General features: G+C 39.0%; 1 protein-coding gene across 7 annotated transcripts in view; it reads right to left on the reverse strand.

The window, feature by feature from the left end:
- Window positions 1-434: 434 nt before the first annotated feature.
- The window catches only part of SUN1 (Sad1 and UNC84 domain containing 1), a 33,287-nt gene continuing 12,906 nt past the window's right edge, over window positions 435-20,815 (reverse strand). For 3 of the 7 annotated variants that reach the window (XM_017734132.1, XM_017734133.1, XM_008633488.2), the window contains exons 3-23: window positions 17,479-17,670; window positions 16,950-17,140; window positions 15,821-15,847; window positions 15,535-15,726; window positions 13,720-13,842; window positions 12,618-12,701; window positions 12,190-12,300; window positions 10,702-10,800; window positions 9,960-10,053; window positions 9,788-9,846; window positions 8,465-8,610; window positions 8,085-8,309; window positions 7,509-7,595; window positions 7,108-7,151; window positions 6,055-6,190; window positions 5,310-5,564; window positions 4,706-4,790; window positions 4,218-4,333; window positions 3,552-3,719; window positions 2,637-2,729; window positions 435-2,207 (exon numbers count right to left, since the gene is read on the reverse strand). In XM_017734132.1, coding sequence (XP_017589621.1) covers window positions 2,094-2,207; window positions 2,637-2,729; window positions 3,552-3,719; window positions 4,218-4,333; window positions 4,706-4,790; window positions 5,310-5,564; window positions 6,055-6,190; window positions 7,108-7,151; window positions 7,509-7,595; window positions 8,085-8,309; window positions 8,465-8,610; window positions 9,788-9,846; window positions 9,960-10,053; window positions 10,702-10,800; window positions 12,190-12,300; window positions 12,618-12,701; window positions 13,720-13,842; window positions 15,535-15,726; window positions 15,821-15,847; window positions 16,950-17,140; window positions 17,479-17,670 — 2,641 coding nt within the window. In that variant the 3' untranslated portion in view covers window positions 435-2,093. The remainder of the gene's footprint in view (window positions 2,208-2,636; window positions 2,730-3,551; window positions 3,720-4,217; window positions 4,334-4,705; window positions 4,791-5,309; window positions 5,565-6,054; window positions 6,191-7,107; window positions 7,152-7,508; window positions 7,596-8,084; window positions 8,310-8,464; window positions 8,611-9,787; window positions 9,847-9,959; window positions 10,054-10,701; window positions 10,801-12,189; window positions 12,301-12,617; window positions 12,702-13,719; window positions 13,843-15,534; window positions 15,727-15,820; window positions 15,848-16,949; window positions 17,141-17,478; window positions 17,671-20,815) is intronic. The other 4 variants (XM_017734136.1, XM_017734135.1, XM_017734134.1 and 1 more) reach the window with 4 other exon arrangements.

The following is a 20,815-nucleotide window of genomic DNA, read 5'->3' on the forward strand; positions in this document are numbered from 1 at the left end:
TAGAGGAACCCCGGGAAGCGGAGCCGGGACACGACCGGAGCTGGAGCGCACAACAGCACAGGAAACTGCAGAATAATAATAAAATATATATATATCAAGGAATGGTTGATGGAGCGCAGGCAATAAGACTGGCTCAGGACTGCTCTGGCTCAGGGATACAGGCAAGGCTAAGGGAACAGGAATTAAACCAACCCCCCCCAGCCTGCACACAGCTGAAAGTCATCCCGCAGCGACCCAGGTATGCCTTTCTTCCAAATCTCCATCTGTGATGTTTACCTACCACCCACACGCTGCTCCTGGACCTACCCCTTAAAGCTTTGTAACTCTGCCCCTTGTAAAAGCCCGAGTGAAATCTCCTCACCCCCGCCCCAGCTCAGAGAAATTTTAAAATCACAATCTTTCCTCACTTATTTAAGCAGCTGATAAAAAAAAAATACAGAAAAGAGGCTTTATTTCTTGCTTCAAGTATTACATGCACTTTCAAAAATTAAAACTCTTTATTTAAACATCTCAATAGCATCTTGTCAGTTTGGAGGCAGCAAAGAATAACAGACATTTTGAAAAGCATTTACAAAAATACATTGCACAAAGTCCTATCTTGCTTTTTAAAAAATAAGTTAGTGTTATTCAAAATATTCCCCCCCAGCTACCTAATTTCAATTTATACAGGATAATTCTAATTTTAAATAGGTAACCTATAATATGAAAACACCTGTACATGTGTCATCTACTCCTCTGCGTAGGCCATAGGTTCTGTCTCCAGGCCGAGTGAAAAACAGTTCTTCACATGGAGACTTTTGTATTTTGAACATTCGAGGACTGTTGTGCAACATACATAACTCAATTCAGAAAACCAGTCAGCAGGTCCATGTGGTAACAGTTCTGTGGAACTACAAAATGCACTAGAACAGCAAGATAAAAATTCTGCATACAAGTAAATTTCAGGAATCTTTTCCAAAAAGGATCTTCAAAGCAGCAAGGCTAAAGGGAGCAATAAGCAGTTTCTTCTTGTTCTACGTGGAAATGTTGTTTCCAAGAGCAACTCTACTCATCTGGTACCCGACTAAGGCTTGTGGGGAGGATGAGGAATGCCTGTGTTTGCACACAGCAGCGCTGAGCTCAAACCCCTCTTGTAAATGTGACGCAGCAAGAATTACTTCAGGCTTGTTTTGCACGCACTGAATTCTCACTGTACAACATTTATGGAGTATAACAATCAACCAGTCTAAGGAAATCTTGTCCCAAAGAGATCACTTTTGACAAACTAAGGTAGTTCAACTGCTGTATAGCAGTGTTTACTGAGCAATTTAGCAGGTTACTGAGCAATCAGCTCTGAGCCAGTCAGTACATCAAGGTCGATTTGGAATTGACACTAAAAAAAGAACAAACTGGCCGAGTTGCCATGGTAAAAACCCTTAAAATAACTTCAGTTACTTAAAGTTATCCCTGACTTTTAGAGCAATTCACGGCCACAAATTACAGTAAAGCATTCTCAGTCGCTGGTGTTTAAACTGGTTTTGGTTGTGTTAGCTTTCCCTGACAGCAGTAGTTATTATATTCAACATGTAGCAAAGAAGCCCTTTTGGATCCACCAAAAAGGTCAAAACCAACTGTCAACTGAAGGACACCTTTAGCCACAGTCGGTGTTCAAAATGTACCACAGTTTTTGGCTTATGGTGCCAAGCTAGCAAAAGTATGCAGTCAAGTCCTGGATTAAAAAAGAACAGATTCCTAGTTGCAGAAAGTGTGGTTTATTCTTTAAAAAAAACCTATACATTCATTTGTAATAAAATATGTGTTACCTGTTTGCCAACTGGGCTTTATGAACCAGAGCTGTTTGCATGCATTATTTCTCTCAGCATGGACACAGAAATATGAAGCGAACTGGCAATTACAAGCTGAGCCTTAGAGCAAATAAAAATTAGGGTTTATACATTTCTGCTGACAGTCTTCTGCCTTTATCAGAGGATCAATAGTTCTGCAGTGTGTATCTTGCATCCTCGTCCTTTACAGAGTCCAGTGTTGTAGGCTTCCCAGTATATACAGATTAGGAACAAAATGTACAAAGCAGCCACCCCCAGCTGTAGTGTGGATTACTCGGCAGGTTTCCCGTGCACTCTGAACCGATAAAGGCAGGTGTACTCTGCATGGCCCCAGTTAGAGAAAATCCTCAGCTCCACTATTTGGAATGCGTCTTCATTTTTCTCCTGGAGAAGGAAAAAGCAAACACACAAACCAGTGTCAGGGTTCTGGTATAAACAGCTGCAACTGAAGCTTTCTTAGGTTCCTGCAAGTACCAACAGTCATTAATAACTAAGTTACGCCTTGGGACTTTTCTGTTCCTTTGAACAGAACCTTCCTTGCCTTACAATTATTTGTGAGTCTGAAGCAGCATGGAACAGACTCTTCCCATGTTTAGCAACTTCTGACCATTTGTGGCCAGAGGGCAACAAGTCTTCCTCCCCTCTCATCTATTTGGGCCGTAGATGCTGAGGCAGAGGTAGATACCTTCTACCACAGGTTCTACAGCGCCCAAATGAGAACAAGGCCTTTGCCCTTTGCTGCTCATTGCATTCAAGTGTAGAAAATAAAAGTAATTTTCTTCTGACACTTTAAATCTTACAATCCAGACTTACCATCACTGGAAACATCTGCAGTGGTTCTCCTTCTTGATCATAGACATACTCTCCTAGAAGCTTGCCTTCTTCTTGATATTCATCATCCAGACCCTGTAACAAGATGAAGATTTTTGCTTCCATCATATTTCCAATCAAACCCAACCTAGAAGCATGTCTACATAGCAGTTATCAAGAGACAGCACTTGGAGGTCTGTAAAGCCAGGATCAGAATGTTTCCCATGTAATTTAAAGTCCAAGCACAGCTTGTACTCCAGCTTCCTGCACTGTAAATAGTTGTGCTGTTTACGTGTTTTCTTGGTCAAATCTCTTAATTTCCATGGCTAAACCCCTACTGCAGTATACAATACTGCTCAGGACAAGCAATGAGAGAACATCAAGGTTCATGCCAAGATTCAGATGTTTGCAGGTGACTGTTTAAGCATTTAGAAAAGCCTGACAAAAAGTTCTCAGCCATCGTAACTACACTCTGATGTAGCCTGTGGTCTCCTCTGTTCCAAAATCCTGCCTACACAACTGTGGTGCTGGGTAAAACGAATTTAAAAAATTATTTAAGGCACATAACAGATAAGGTACAGAGACAAAATGGGAGGGGTAGTGAGTGTAGAGAGAAAGAACAGGAGGGAAAATGAAACAAAGTGTACGAAAGAACTAGACCAACTAAAAAAACATTATCTCCCTCCAAAAGTGTTTACTACTCTCTAAGGCAAGAGTAAAGAAATAACTCACCCAAAATTAGTTGCAACACTTCTTATTCCTACTCTCAAAGCTCCTAAAGACCACCTCATTTTAAGACCAATGAGTGAAACAGTTTATCATCTTCTTAGCTATCCTCCCTCAAGTTACTATTTTCCAAGGTAAGTAACACAAATATTCTACGTACAAACGTCAACTTAAATTCAGAGACAGACTTACATATACTGAAAAATTCCTAGGAGCACTGGTGATATTTCCTGTTGGTGAAAGAGTTTTTGGTATGTGTTCCAATGTAAAGGCAGTTGGATAGATCTTCATGGAAAGTCTCACCACAAGATAGCCCTGTGATCCTTTGAAAGCCCAGCAGTTTCCTGGATACATGTCCGGCTGTACAGAAGGAAGGTGAAGAGAACAAGGTGGGAAACAACAACAAAAACAATGCTACAAGTGCGTTTCATAATTTTTTAAAAAATAAAAAAAAAGAGTAATAAAGAGTTGTAATGAATTCTGAATTCTTAGGGACAGTCTTAGACAGTAAGGGACAGGAATAATCTCCTTGGTGGAACTCTTCACGAAGACACCACATCCACCTGAGCCACCTGTGGTGTTTTGAAGACCTACCTTAGAGATTACTTCTCAACAAGAACCCTCCCAGCCCTCACACTTTGCACAAGTCCAGTGCACCACCCAAGCTTCCTGTGAGTCTTAATTTTGCTAGAGTAGGGCTGTGTCCAGGGACTACCAGGAGAATCCCACTCTTGGGAACATAGTTCAGAGTACCTCTACCCCCAGTATAGTACAGAGATACAACCAGCACCCCAAGAGCCATCCAAACCACTAACACAAAATAACATTGCTGCATTTGTTTACTTGGCCTTTAATTACCTGAATCACCACTCTGGGAGACTGAGAGAAGTACCACAGAGGAATTCCAAAGAGGCTAATTAATGCTGTCTTGGTCTCGTAGGTTTCAGAACAGCGAGTACTCAGTATGCTGCCACCTCAAAAAAGATAGATCAGGTTAGCAGAAATAAAAGTCTTCAAGAAGGAGTAATTAAGGCAGAGATTTATATAAAGCAGATATTGTTAAGACCTAATAATTTTCTGGGGTACAATGCTTCTATCACGTACAGTGTTATTTTAAGAACAGGTTAAAGGTTTTTCATTTCTTTCTTACCCAGTTGTAGACATGTTGAGAACTATTCTATCCCTGTCCATGCACACCTAGGCTGATGCACAGCCCTGTAAACACCATCACAGATTGCACTCATCTGATGATCAGGCAACACACGAAAACACTCTTAATTTTAAGATTTCTAGTAAATACTACTAAAAGCATGGATAGTAAAAATGGTGTTTCCTCCACTACTTACCTCCAGATTCCAAGGCGAAATCCACCATCCCAGTCTTGTCTTGAGAGTAGAGTTTCAGTGCATTATTTACAATAATCTGTGCTTGCTATAGGTGTACACATACAAGACAATGGAAGGAGAAATGTTTTAGTAAGATCAAGTGATAAAATAATTTATATCTATATATCTGTGAAGTTATAAGCATCTTTTTGAGACGCTGCACTTCATCAAAAGTCTTTGAAAGCCTCTTTTAAGACAGAGGCCACTTTTAACGCACAGTTGTCTGTCTTAGAATACAAATTCATACTGCATCTTGACTGCTGCTTTCTTTAAATTCTTCCCAAGACCCTGAGCTGCATTTCTTTGGTATACTTGTTTCTTGGGAATTCTTCAATTTTCAAGATAACACACTCTGAAAAAATGCAAATATTCACAACAGGCAACAATCAATGCTGTAAGAATACACTCAGTAAAGCATTTTCTGCAGCCCTCCTCATTTCAGCTGATGTTCCTGGCATCTCCTAAAACCATTAACATTTATGTTGACAGTTAGGCTCCACAAAATGCCCATGAAATAACTCTTTCCAGTTTCAGTTGAACTTTTGAGACCTTAAAACTCACTCACCGCTTCTGTGATTCCAGAAATCCCTGCATTGGTCACAGCGTTTGTGACTACTTCAGATGTTACTTTTTGGTTTGTTACAGACATATGGAGAGTAATATTCTTGAGGATCTGTAACTCAAGATCCCGCAGCAAAGTCTGTAGATCACTTTTGCTCACAAAATTGGAGGTAAGCCACTGGAGAAGTGATTCAGGAAAGTCTTCTTGATGATCACCAAAAAGCATTAGCTTGACAGATTCTTTGACCTGGGCATCTACCTAGTAGAAGCCATTAACAATTACAATTATTAGTTTTTACAAATATTATTTAAGTCATAGTTGATAATCCTGTATTATTTTGTAGGCTACATTCCAGTCAGACCTTTTAAAAGGCTTCAAAGGAACTTAAAATTCTTTTAACAGCAACTCTCAGACAACAAACCTAACTCACTTTTACATAAGTTTCTTTTCCATATTTGCATGGGTTAACAAAATATATCAACAGCAAAGAACTGTACAGAGAACTGCTACTACATCATGACTTACAAGCAAACCCCTGCCATTGTAGAAAACAAGCCATGAACTCCTGTGTATTCAAGTGTTATGCACTAACAAAAAAATTCACAGTAACCCTACACAGAACACTGTCATTCTGTAAGATTAATACTATCCCCATGTTACTGATTGCAGTGCATTTCAAGAAAGTTAGTGAACAAAACCAAGTAATACCAGATTTTACTGGGACAGTTAGAGAAGTTGCAGAACTTACTTTTTCATGAATGACATCCATTTTCTCACAACTCGTCTTCACACTTTGCCCAGATAACAGCTCCGATTTCATATAAGACAGCTCTAGTTCTAGCTTTTTAATTTTGGACACAAGTAGACTATATTGATCATCATCTCTGACAAAAACAAGGAGTCAATCATTAGGAAAGAGCAGTTGGAATCATTCCATCAAATTCCAAAGGTGTGAGAATATACTTGTCTAATAGAAAGTGCTTTCCTACCTCAACTGTTCACCACAATACACACAGAACCTGCAGCTCTTTGAAGATGTTACTTAAGGCATCCTTAGAATTAATGTATTCAAAGCAAAGTATTCGGAAGTTATAGAAAAATCCAGCAGTGATGAATTCAGATTATTACCAGGCTGACAAGCTGGTAACTCAAACATATACAGACTTTGGGGAATTTAAGGGCTTCTGACAAACCAGTCAAACTTTATTTGTGTGACATTGCCACTGGTTAGAGCAAGTTTCAGGCTACCTCACCCAAACCAGAGTAACTCCAGAGGCAGTGCTGAGTTACAAACAGCAGCTCATATATGCTCAATACAGATCAGTCTCCAGTGAGTGCTATGGAAAAAAGGTCTCCTCCATCATTCTAAGGCCATTTTACATTTCATTCTAATTTAAATGGCAATTCGGCAAATAAGCCAAAAAACAAACATTAGAATTGATCCAATTTAAGAATTTAAATATAAAGCCCATCAAAAGCAGTTACTGTATATTTCACTAAGTGATCTGAAGGAAAATTCTAATGCATTTATAACAGGACGAGAAGTCCCTCACTCTCCTCCACTATGTGAAAGTGTTGTTGTAGGGTTGCCCCCCACACCAGAGGGGGGTCCTGTGCTGATGTTCAGCATCACAGCTGAAATGCAGTACAAGACAGAAGTGCTCTTGCTGACAATACAAACTCTCAGGGTCAGTTAACTGATACAAGATAAGGATTGTTATATTGGGAAGAACAACACACAAATCACTGTCAGTTGGCATCACGAGTGAAAAAGCAAAATATATTTGAAAAGTGCTTATACCTCACTGTTTTTGATTTGGCTATGTCAAGCTCCTTCTGGATGTCCTAAAAAATACAAAAGTTAAGTTTTATCAGAGACAAACTCAAGTGACAGAAAGAAGATAAAGAATGTTATATGAAAATAAATTTTAGCACCATCTGTACAGGACTGTGCTCACAATGTTTGTGCCTCTGTATAATATGTTTCATTCCAAATAGAACCTGCCTCACTGGTCAAGGGAATAATTTTTAAACTTGGAATGAAACCCTCTCCAAGAAGGGGGAGCAGAAACACAAACAAGTTTTGAGACTTAGGGACCTGTAACAGCCAGACTGCTGTTTGGGACAGCAAATAAAAAAAACTTACTCTGTTTTATCAACAGGTTACAATTAGAACAAGTCATCAAAGCTCACTTTCAATACCTTGGATTCAGCAGAGAGTTTTCTAAGAAGGTCTTCCAGCGTCTGGATGCGCAACTCATGTTCTTTATGCAAAGCCAGGAAGTCAGTCTTAAAAAAGAGGCAAGAAAAAGGGGGTGTATTTTCTTTTGGAGTACAAATACCATAACTGATATCTTCTGCAAAGTGTAATTTTCATTCCTTTCTGTGAATGTTTAAGTGATTTATCCTGCAGGTAGTGTGAGAAATTACAGAATCTGTAATAAATCCAGAAGTCTGATTCAGCTGTAGTAGGGGCCATACACAGGAAGTTTACCACAAAACCCCTGCTTTGTCACTAGCCCTTCCTATAGTCTTCTTTATCTGTATGGAAACAGGATAAATCCAGCAGCTTTTCAGCAATGTAGGAATGTACTTTAGGCCACCTGTCTGCAATCAATCCTTTGTCAGCAGTAACAAAGGAGGAAAAAATGCCCTCAACTACTCCCTGGCCTTTACTACCTATTGGTTATTTCTAGAGCAGAAAAAGAATCCTCCAGTCAAATTGCATTAGTAAAACTTCAGTCAGTATCAGGAAACATCAATAACTGACTGTCTTACCTTTTCCTCCAATTTCATGTCTTCAAGATGCTGACTCATGACATTTTTTATTAAGTTCAATGTTTCACTTCTGTCACTCATCGTGGCAACCTGATCTTGAAGATTCTGGAGTAGGCTCATCACTTTGTTATATTCTTTGTTATGGTCATGGCATCTGTCGGACATGAAGGCCATTTGCTTTTCCAGCTCACTTATGCGACCAAAGTCAAAGATATTTATGGTATCCTGAAGTATAAAGATAATGCTTTAATATATAAAAAAATCAAGACACTTATTTACATTACGCTCGTGCAATAAGTAGTTATTGAAAAATATTGAAGACATGGGAGTTAAGAGGTCTTAAATATATGCAAGTTCTTCCTTGGACTGTTCTCCCTCACCTTTGGAGGTTGCACAGAATGAAAAGAATCATGTTGCGGTTCAGGAACATGAACAGAATCATCTGTTTTCTGTATTCTGTCAATTCTTGTCCAGTTCAATGGAGGTAATAATGAAATGAAGCCATTAAGCCCCCAGAACCACATTCCTAGAACAGAAAGAAAAAGCAACACATGTTCAAAAGAATTCTCCCTTCCAACTGCTTACATCTACAAATGGTCTTTTTAAGGACACAGCTACCTTCAGTTTGCAAGGCAGGTGCCACACAACAGACACTACTCCAAGTCTAAACAAAAATCACCATGAGTCAGCTTTAACGTTTTTAAATCAAACACTCAAAAATATTGGGGAACATCCATCAGTCCCACTCACACAGTTGTGAGGCAGGGAACTTGCACTTAGATAAATCACGGTACAAGCTTAAACTTGGTTCTACTGCTTCCCTGGCACCTTGATCACATTTACTGATTAAGACAGGCCACATTTTCTGAAGGCAGATGCAAGTGCTGCTTTTTATCTCCACAGAAAATACGTTGCATTATACACTTACTACAGATGACATTGCATAAGAGCTAATAAAAGTTGGAGGAAACTTAGGCTTCCATGGAAATAAAATAGCACTTCACAAGATTACACTTATTTTTGCAATATCTTAGTGGGAAGTAGCAACTTTTTCTACACAGGGTAAATTCTTTCCTTGTTCACCCTTGTACAGAGGACTTTGAATCCCCATTGTAGGTTTCCAAGCAGCTTCATCTTCTCCACAAAATAGCTGCAAATTTGTAAGACTCACAAAAACATGAAACTGCTTTTCAGAAATGGCTCAGCACTTCTGGTAAATACTTCAAACTTAATTTGTTTAATTTCAAAGTTGACAGCTGGCCTGGAACACTGTCTACTAACCAGTCTAAAGTCAGCAGTATCTTAAGCAACTAAAACATGGTCTAGAGCAAAGGAAAGACAGGATGAGTTTGTAAAAACTTAACCACACTTTTATGGAGACTGACAAAGCAATCAGTACACAGCCTACTCTTTCATTGCTACTCCTACGATGGGAGGAAAAGAAGAAAGGACTTCAGTGCATTTACTTACTCAACCACTCTTTCTAAAGAGCTCTATGCAATTAAATCAATGATATTACTTTCAGGACAAGGAGAAAGCTCGCTGACTTGTCACTGCCCTGTAGGCTTGAATTACTGCCCTGTTCACAAACAAACTTGCTTTTTTCCACTTCTGCATCTTCTTCATAAATCAACTAAAAATGTTATTTTGGAACAGCTGTAGTACACACTCTGATTTGTACTATAAGTGAACAATTGACATACCTAGTAGAAACAGGAGTGGGATAAGAAACAGTAACCACCTGTAGTTCTTTGGAAGGCATCTAGAGAAAGAGAGGGAAGTTTACAAGAAAGAATACATTTACCATAATTAATTTTTATATTATAACTGGGTAAATAACTTGCTCACAAAACAATAATTTCAAATGATACACACCTTCTTACAAGAAACACCTTGAGCAAAGACATCAGAGTAACAAGTTGATACCACCCAGTTCTAAGCAACCTGAACATGCCAGAAGCTGCCCTCCCTAGAAGACAAAAGGTGGGAGTGTGAAATGTAATTACTGCAGCACATGTTCAAAGAAACCAAGCAGAGGGACACGCAGCTGTGGCCAACAACGCTTTGCAGAGTGGAGAAATGCATGGATAAGGCAATGCATGCAGCTTATTAGCAGCTAGATATCACAAGTATGACAGCATTGTAACATCAACTACTCAACAAGATCAACAGCCATGCAAGGAGATGAAGTGCTCATTCGTTATGACAATGCTACCTCGCTGGAAATTCAGTATTAATGTCTGAACACAAGTTATCACACACTGGAGACCTCAGTATGCTCCAGGAAATGCACAGGTTAGCAGCAGCAGTTTTTGTAAGAGGAATACCAATATAGGAAGTGACTGCCAAACCAAACACGCCCCATTATGCCTGACACCCCATATTCAGTGCTATTGACATACTCATTCCCTCATGAAACAGTCTGGTTAGTCTCCTGTTATGCCTGTGAACAGAAACACACCCTCTCATTAAGCGTATTTTGGTCAATAAAGTAGCACATGCATTTCAAGATACAAAAGCTACAGCACAAGCAGGCTGAATTAGTGTAAGTCCCTGCAGTCCCCTAGTTTGCCAAAAGGAACAGGCAATGCACACACACACGGATTAGAATAGTAACCTGGAGAAAGAAGGGCCAGCCAAAGTAGAGACAACACCTTCTGTGACACAAGCCATCCCGTTGCTCCCACTGATCGCAACACGTGAAGCATAAAGTAACCTGGATTGTAACAAATTAACTCCATGTGGTAACAGACACAAAGGAGATGAAGTCTCTCTTCAGTACATGCAGTGAACACACTCAGCCCCCTGCCCATTCCATGTTCTGCAGAATTTTAAACCATACCTTTCAGTAATCTCAAACTTGGTTCTCCACTACTTTAAAGCAAAGCAAGCCGCTAATAAATATGAAGTAAAGTAAAACCAAGACAGTTTAGAAACTGAATTCTCATGGACAGAGATAAACAGAATGAACACCATCTGTGCCATTAGAATATCATTTTTTCCAAAATCAAAGTTTACATTTTGTAACATATTTATCTAACAATGCCATGCAAAGTGTAGCAGAGAATAGCAAGAGTACTACCATAAAAGCAAGCTTTAAGAACATCATAACATTAAAAGCATCTTATTTGTTCAAAATTAAGTATCAAGCTCATTATCTGGGTTACTGTTGAGAAGCAAGAACAATTAAAAATTTTAAATTCCAGTGATGTCTAGGAAATACTGATAGAAAATATTCCCTACTGAAAGTTACAAGCAGTCAATTTTCATTAAGCGTGTATTCCCAAGGATGTTCAGTAGGACAGTTTTGTATCTCTTAAAGAGAGCAAAACTGCCACCACCGAACACCCCCACCCTGTAACATGCACTGTAAGAAATGCACTGTAAGAAAATGCTGTAACTTAAAGCCTGCTGAGGCCAACAATTACTATGTCCAAGACTAGGACCAATCTTTCTACAGAACAAACTACACAGTATATGTCTAGAAAATAATCCTACATTTTTAGATTAGCAGATATGTCTGGGTTAATCTGAGGGATTATAGATAGACCAACCCAATGTTTTGCAAATCATTTTGCATGTATAAAGAACACTCAACAGATCCTTGATGCCTCTGTCATTCAAGCTAGGGAGCGCTCATCTCACAGGGTAGATTCTATCCCTACATAAGATTCCTGTAAAAATTGACTATCACTAGAACAAAAATAAAATGTTAAAACCCCTTTATTCAAATAACCTTCATACGAGTATCTCATACCTTGCTTTCATTTAAAGTCAGCTTTTCAACCTATCACGCATACAAATCTCCCTTAAGTGCAATAAATTAACAATCTGACTTGTTCCTTTTAACAGATGAGGTGCACGTTACCCTACACTTTGTTTTCACTAATAGGTAAGCAGCCTGCCACGCTTGTGCAAAAGAAGAGCAATCAATCAGAGCAAGAAGTCAGACAGAAGAGATGTTAAGGAAGTTAGTTGTCTAGGCACATTTTTACCCTACTTTGACAGATGAAGGAAGGAAAAAAACCCCAAACACAAAGCACGTATGATTAACATTTTGAGATTGCGATGCAAAATAAAAGCAAACAAAAATGTCCAAGTCAACCTGCAGAAGAAAAGGTGTGCCAAATGGTCCTTGCTACCCTTTTAGCCCATGAGGATTGCATGTGGTCTGTGGTGTATATTTCAAGATGTTTCTTCCCCTTACAGTCATCACCTGTTGGTTGTGGTAACAGTTGATTAATGGGATAAAGCCAGGATCAAGTCAAGATTGTTACAAGATAACTGGAACAAGTCTATCTCACATCATCAGCTATCAACCCAAAAACTGCTAAGCAAACTTCAGGGGAAGGAAACTTCCTGGGGGAAAGACTACAGTACACCAGGGGATCACCATCCCCCCCCTACACCTAAGTTGCAAACCAAATATTTACTTTGTAGCTTCCATAGTGTCAGGGGCTGTCTGATACCACTATTACAGCAACAACCTGCTGTAGAGCCCAAGGCTGAGACAACATTAATCACTGTACTTACATATTGATTCCTCATTCACACCAAGATGACGATCTTCTCTGTAGAACTCCTTTACATTCATGCTCCCACAGTAGTCTGAGTGAGCTGCAACACATTCAAAAAGCACACATGGAATCTAATTCTCAAGTTCAAAGCCTTTCATATACACAGATTTTAGCTAAACTGGCTTGGTTCACTATTAAAGTCAGGTTAATCACAGAAAACCTGAAAAATGACTGAAGAAGAAGCCTACTCTGTGCAATCATTCTTTTGTCTTTAAATATCAGGGGGCCTATTGGTTCAAAGAAATCTTTCTGCTTCTTTACAGAGAGCAAAGCTTGTTAAAAAAAAAAAAACAAAAAAACCCAACCAAACAAAAAACCCCCAAAACAAAACATAGAAAACAAACCCAAAAAAACCTCAAACCCCAACCAACCCTCATTCAGTAAGACCCTGTTCCCAACATTCCATCAAATGGGTCAACCATTCATTACATATTTGTGCTGATTTTAACAAACTTGTTACATGAAGGAGAAGAAAGCATTAGCAATTATAAGGCTCTGAGCAGAGAGAAGAAAGAGAGCAAAGTTCTACTCACATGCAAAAATCAGTTACCTTCTGTCTATGGCAATTTAACTTCACTTGTAGAGCAGGTATAATAGAAAAGAAAGCACCAAAGAAGAAATGAATGTTTTCAGGGAAAACAAGATGTGCTCTAAAGTAGTGCAGAGTGATGAGAGCAGTTTGAGTTTTGCAAGACAGATCTAAACAAGCTTTAAGTGCACAGCAGATTTAAGGGTGATAAGAGAGACCTAAAGACATTGAAAAATTAGAATTTGACACTATCACCATAGTTTTTAAAAATCAAGTTTCTCAATTAAAAAGTTACTCTCTACCACTGTCTAGTAAAAATCAGCATGTGGATCTTGTATAAAGGAATCTTGAGAAAACAGAGGAAAGGTATGAAAAGTGTAGTACAAGTGAGGTAATAATAAAAACAGAGAGGAGCCAGCCAAAAGACCATAGAAGAAGATCACCATAGTGCCAACGATGAAGTCCACAAGAAAGAAAAGCCAATACACACGCTGTGTTTGGAGACCAAGGAAGACAACTGAAAAAGTACCTTTATATTCATAACCCAGCTTCAGCAAAACCATTTGAAATAGTTGCACTAATAGTGATGCAAAAGATGCTGCAGTATTTTTGACCAATCGTAGAATCTTACTCATGTAGAAGTACGTTCCTCCTATTGAAAAAAACAGTGTGAATACAAATTATTCATCCATAGAAATATGTAATTCTGTTCTCTGGTCACCATTAGCTTGTGTAAGAGTGAGGACGAAGCAGGGAAAGCCTTTAGCCAAGAGTATTAAACTTGAGCAAGTGTGGTTTGAAAAGTCTGGGTATATTAGATTTCACATCAAAGCTTTTGTAAGAACTACACACCCTGGATAATGACTTCAAGGCAAAATCTGTAACTTCAGCAAGAATAGCTTTGCTTAGTGAGAATGCAGAACTCTAAAGAGCACTGAATTCCTTGCTTATGGAACTTAGGATTCCTCACTGATGTGAGCTGCTGATCCTGATTTTGGGGTCCCAGTTCCAAAGAGACACTAGCAGTGTTATTCTGGATTTGAAAGTGAAGACTGTTCAACACCTTCCCTGCTGTTACATCAGAGGAAGCATCTACAGTGGTCTGCCTGAAGTGCTAGAGACACACCCTTCTCCAGAACCACAGGAACAAAGCCACAATCCACCACTGCTGCTGTCCTAGACTCAGCCACATGCCCAAAACCTGCCATGACTGTGTGCGCCTTTCCCCACCCACACACCCCCAAAGTCTGACCCAATCCTCTAGTTAAAGTACAAAGGAATGTACAAAGATGAGTAAAATTCTCTCATGTGAATACAAACTCAGAAGGCACAGAAAGTTTTCATGCAGTGCCAATTTAAGTAGTTGACTGTACAAGTCAAAAGAATTCCACTCTGTGCTAGACACTAACTAAAAACAAGTATTTAACTCACGTATCTGAAGTCATATCATATAGCTCGAACAAACTGATTTCTTGTACTGAAAACAAACTCCATTCAAGACTAACAAATCTACAGAATTCCAAAATTGGTTCTTTTCTAGCTCAAGGTCATTAAAGAGACACATCCTTTGTGGTAACTGAGGACTACCAGTAATCAAGAAACTCCAGATGCTGTGCAAGAGGCAGGCAGACACAGGCAAGAGAAAGAGGAAAACAATCCACTGAATGGAGATTGTCTTGGAAAGGCAGAATCTTACTTATACAGACTCAACTTTTCAAGCTTTTGGAATGTGGTCACTAGAATGACTATTTGGAATCAGTTTTTCCCTTTGGACTTCAATTTTTCATGTAGCTGAGATTGAGCTTTTAGAAACACTACAAAAAGCTGCAAGGTTAAAAGAGGAGAAAAAAATTAAACGGGAAGTAGAAAGCCCTCTCAGAGATTCCCTAGATAGCAGAAGCACTGCAAAATAACAATTCTGGTCAATCTTGAAAGTTCAAATCATGTAAGGGATAAAAAGTTATAAAAGCAAATGCACAGAAAAAGTTTCTCTCTGAAAGACATGACCAAAAACTTCAGAGCCACATAGATCCAATGTCAGATTAGGAGACTTACAATCAGTGCTGGCTGGCCAAATAATTTTATAACTTAAGATACCAGAGCACTTTCATTTTGTAATTGTTTAATTCCTACAGCAGCACTGAAAATCAGTAGATAACTATACACAAGAAACCAACAAGTACACAAAATTTCAACTTAGACAGAAAAAGGTATTTCATATAAGCTGATCTCTAGAACTCAATTATTAGCAAGTTTATCAGGGTAGGACAAGCTTAAATAACACTACATTGAAATGAACCAACTGAACTGTATTGCAGAGAAAACACAAGAGAAAGTAACTTACTAGATGCATGTTTCTGGCTCCTGTCCCTAGTGTAGATCCTGGAGGATGGCACGTGGGAAGCTGAGTAGGCAGTGAGGACCTCCTTCCTCTCTGACAGCATGCTGCAGTCACTGCACGTGTAGCCGTTCAGCGTGGGCTGCAGCTCTGCTGCTGCTATGCCCCCGTTCCCCTGCAGCAGCATGGTGTCACTGCCTGGAAACAGCACAACAACCAACACACCCATGTCAGTACTGCCAGCACTGTGCCTGTTACATGGGATGTGGAAGGAAAAGCAAAGTGTAGTTACCTTTGGGGTCACCTTCTTCATCGAGGCCTGCAAACGAAAAAAGAAGAAATTGGTCCCAAATATAAGACGACCTGAACTGAATTACAATATCTGACATAAACTCAAGTTAGAAGTCCCACTAATTCTAAGACTTCAAAAAAAGTCTCGTTATGGTTAGCATTTAACATATTTTGCAGCCCATCAGAGAAACATGTATCCAGACCTTATTATAGAAGGAATAGTTGTGAAAAGCATCCCATCACAGAAGGGGCAGGCAAAGTAACATGAATACCAACTGCATCTTGACTTAGCTCCCACGAGACCTTAAAGCAGCTAATTACAAGCTTACAATGCTGCTGCTGCTTGGTGACTACTTTGATACTACTGTATTTAAAATTCTGTTTTAAGAGCCAGGTTATCTAATATTTAGAACTGGTTCTACCAAGATTGAAACAATTCTTCCCATTAGGACTCTGGGAAGGTCACAAGTATTCTGACTAGAAACAAAGAGTCTGAATTGGGAGGTATAACAAATTGTTGATCTGGTTCTACACAATACTTCACATGACAATACTTTATGTAGACAACTCTCATATTTTCTCTTCATTGAAGAGAACAGATTCCAGGAAAATATACTTTTATATACTTGCAAAGTCAAACCAGCTAGCCACATACAAAAACCCTTTTGGGAAATCCTGAAATGCCACTAATTTGAAACTTTCACATTAAGGTATGTTAAGAAGAAACAAACTTCTGCCTATAAACAAAGAAGAATGCTTTTCCTTTGGCTTTTCACAGACAAGTTACATGTTTACCATTCTTTAAATATAATGTACATTTTGTACTCAATGTACATTTTGAAGAAAACAACGATAGGAGATAATTATGGTGTTGCATCACAAAACTGTTTATATTTGCTGCCGTATTAACTTGACTGTGCAACATCTTGATATGCCAGTAAATCAAGTTTACACACTGGACCATAAATTTCCAGTGGGCATCTTAGCAAGAAGGCCCCTACAGCAGAAGTGGAAGTGCACACAGGTTTGGGGACAGGATGGACAGCAGGTGGGACAACGATCATAAATTTATATGCACCAAACCAACCAGTTTGCACAGTTTGATACAAGCAGTAGCAATCATTGCCTACCCCAGAAATGATCAACTTCTGTCTGTTCTCGAATCAGAGACTCATCCAATATAGTGGATATCATTGATGTATCACTGGCATGGCTATTGAAACTGCTCTGGCTAAAAATAGATGAGCTGGACAGATTTTTCCTTGGCACATGTCTTCCACTGCCAGACTGTTTGTTCATACTTCTGCGTTGCTTTACCACCCTAGGAAACAAAGCAAAGGCAAGTAAGACAGAGCACTAAAGACACAAATTTCTGTTAACTTCTCACTTTATTAATGAATGAATTAACAGTCATTTCAACACTGATGTGACTAAACAGAGCAAACAAGGTTTAAAAGGAAGTCCTAGTCTTCAAGCACCTATAATTTTACAAAGATTTTACAAAAAAATTGTCATTGCAAACCACATACTGAACACAAATTTCAAAGTATGGCAGTAAACATGGAGAACAAAAAATAAGACTTTTAGGTAACTTTTTTGCATTCTTTTTTTCTAACAGTAAGACTCAGGATTTACTTGAGAAGACTTAAAAATGCTTACTTAGATTGATCCCTGAAGGACATGTTTCCAGCATAAGAGCTGTCATGAAGGGAATCACTCTGTCCATCATCTGATTTACTGTATCCTCCAGCAGCCAACCGTAAACTACGCCGTGACATTCTGGGTGAATCAAACACTGGATCTATTTTGTTTTCAGTCTCAAAATCCAAAGCAGATGAAGAATAACTTGAACTGCAGTAAAATAAGAACGGCAAAATTACCAGGGGAATTTTCAACCTGGTAACAAATACGCTCTTCAAGCTAGCCCAAGTTTCCATTAAATACAGTTTATTCAGGGTTATGACACAATCCCCACGAGATATACCAAATAACCCCAATAATTTAGATATATGTAGATATTCAAGGTTCTCCTAAGCAATTCATATTATGAGTTCTACAACTGAAAGCAAATCAAAGAAAGAAACAACCACCATGGAAACAACATCTGAAGTTTAGCCAGAGTAAGCACTCATGCTTTTGGGACCAATTTGAGAGAGGAAGCCATTCATGACACAGTTTCTTCACCATGCCTAGCAGCAAATTAAAAATGGCACACTCCCAAGCTGCAAGGCAAAGATTAATTTTCAGTCTATTTTTGTCTATTTTCTGTTTGCCAAGTCCTTGTTTTGAGAACCAAAGATCCATATGCCACATTACTCTGAATTTCCATCTCAACAAGTAGGAACTTCCTCTGTTTAAGATAAAGACTTCCCTACTTCAGTTTAACTACCACTACTTTTTTTAAAGAAGTGGTTTAAAAACATTTCTTAATTTAATGCAAACCATTAGAAACATTTAACTCCAAGCTAACAAAAAAATATTTAGAGACTTTAATCTGTTTTTCTCCATAGAGGCAAGTTTACACGTAGATAACCTTCACATCATTACCCAGGTACTCCACATTTCAACGCGTGATTCTCTCAGAGCCTCCATGAAAATTTACAGTGAAGACAAGCAGCAACACAAGGCAAACACAAACAGATTAAAAGCTGAGGAGTCTGTAAGAAATACATTTACCAAAGCAGAAGTTTAGCCTAAAGCAGAATACTCATACACAACCAAAGGAAGCATTCAGTTATGTAAGTGAGCAGAGGCTGCTGGCACCAGGCATTGCACAGCACGTCAGGTTCTGGAACTGCTCAGCCCTGTGACCCACAGCATCCAAATGCTAAGTGCTCTAGGCCAGCTTTCATAAGGACTCTGTCCCTTCTTGGGCCACAGGGATATACAGAGATGTAACAGCACTTCAGTACTCCTGGGGGTTTCATTTATTTTTTTAAAAGAAGAGATAAGCAAAGAATTGTTTGTGACAGCAGCTCCTTCTCCCCAAACACAAACACACAAGTAAATTAGATCTGAATGAGTAGATTCTACTGTGCAGCCTGTATTTGAAATAGAAGCTTTCCCTTTAAAAAAATACGTATCAACAGCTACTATAAAATGTATTTGTGTAAAAACAATTTAATGGAAATAGCTTTCTTACACAATCATTAAAGATCTCAGAACATCACAAAGTAATAATATGCTAAGTATTGTATTATTTTGGCATACAATTAACATCAGAAGGCCTTGAAGCTACACTTACAGTAATGACGTAATTCTGACAAGGTGGTGCTTTTGAAGTGAGTTTCTTCATTGCACCACAATGCAACGTAAAACATGTAAGATGGGGTTGTCAGAGCATGTCAACTGCATTTCTTTTGGCTTAAAAAATAACCCAGACTGTTAACACACTGCAGGAAAACATCTCATGGCTGCAGCACCAGCTGGGCATTCAGCCCATAAGACCAGAGCAGAGTCTGTCTGAAGTAGCTGCTTCTATTGCCCAGAGGAGCACAGATTTGATGGCAGGGCCCTGGTTCTGTGTGCTGGATCTCACTGGTCTGCCCCGATAATGATGGCACGTGCAGTGCAACCCTGTGCAAGGCAGAAGCCCCAGCACAACTTAAACTCAGCATACATTACTAAATGCATTAGTCTTATTAATCCTTGCTTTCATTTGGCTGGAAGAGGGAGAAGAAATAACATGTTTTCTCAGGTACCTAACCAATTGTAGACTAAAGAATTTAATTTTTACAGTTTTCAAAAATGCTAAGTATAGATGATTCATACTCTGACAGATGTGAAAGTGAGAATATGGGTTAAATGTGGCTCCTCCTGCTGTTATTCTACTGTTATATAAAGGGTCAGAGCCACAAGTTTTCTACTGAGTCCCTCCCTAAACAGTTGTTTCAGAACTCAGTTTTGCTATTTACACTTGCCACTATGCATTTGCTTTTCCTCATCTTCACCCCACGTTTCTTACAGATACTCAATTCACAAGAACACAAAGTACACAGAACAAGCTGACAGCTGTGACCAGCCTCAATTTGTTTCTGTTCATAAAACACTTGTTGTTACCAAGTATCTCAATGAGCATTTATATCAATGTGGGTTGAATAAATAGCTTGAAGCTGGGCTCCACTACCAAAAAAACCCCAGAAAACAAAAAACAAAACAAAACAAACACCACCACCAAAAAACCAACAAATCATCATGGAATCTTTTCCTCTTTAACAAAAAGGGGCTTGTCTCTCACTTATGCAGGATAATAATTCTCTTCACATTGTGTCCTCTGTCAGCAGGACAGTACCTAGAAGTCTCCTAACTTGCCATCTCACTTTCCATGCTCTGGAATGCAGCCTTTTTTCTTCTACAGAAAAGACTACAGTAAATAAAAAAACCACTGCCTTTGCTTTCCAGGACCAGAAATGAACCTGTACATTGATGTAACCTATGCAATATGTACAGCTAACCAAGAAACACCTAAAGGTGGGATGCAATTAGCCTACACTCCTGGATAACATCTGCAAACAGTGCAGACTCTGGTTCCTTCCCCAGCAAACAGCTCCCATGGCTGCTGGCAGAGCTGGAGACTGAATCTAGTCTTACATTTCCAGCTTCTTGATACCTCCTTCACATGAGCTTCTACAGAATAAGAACGTCCTAGACTTCAGTGGGTTATTTTTCAAGTTATATATTTATAAGTGGAATGAGAATGAGGTCTGCCAATTTTAGCATTCCTATAGCTCCTCTGAAGGACCTTAAGTGTCATTTTTTTATAAATACTCCTTGGAACGAAATGGGCAGTGATGTTCTTGACTATTCAGGATAACAGACACATGCAATACACCTAAAGAACTACAGCTGAACAGACATCTAACATGGACACAGACATATAGTCAATACAAAAACATTCACAGCCTTTCTAACCAGGGGGCATTATTTACATTAAGTGACCAAGGACACTACCTTGAATTATTTAGTTATTTCTTCAGTCAGTCCCAGAACATACTTA

The sequence above is a fragment of the Corvus brachyrhynchos genome, unplaced genomic scaffold, assembly GCF_000691975.1.
Source record: "Corvus brachyrhynchos isolate BGI_N302 unplaced genomic scaffold, ASM69197v1 scaffold5, whole genome shotgun sequence".
Taxonomy (NCBI): Eukaryota; Metazoa; Chordata; class Aves; order Passeriformes; family Corvidae; genus Corvus; species Corvus brachyrhynchos.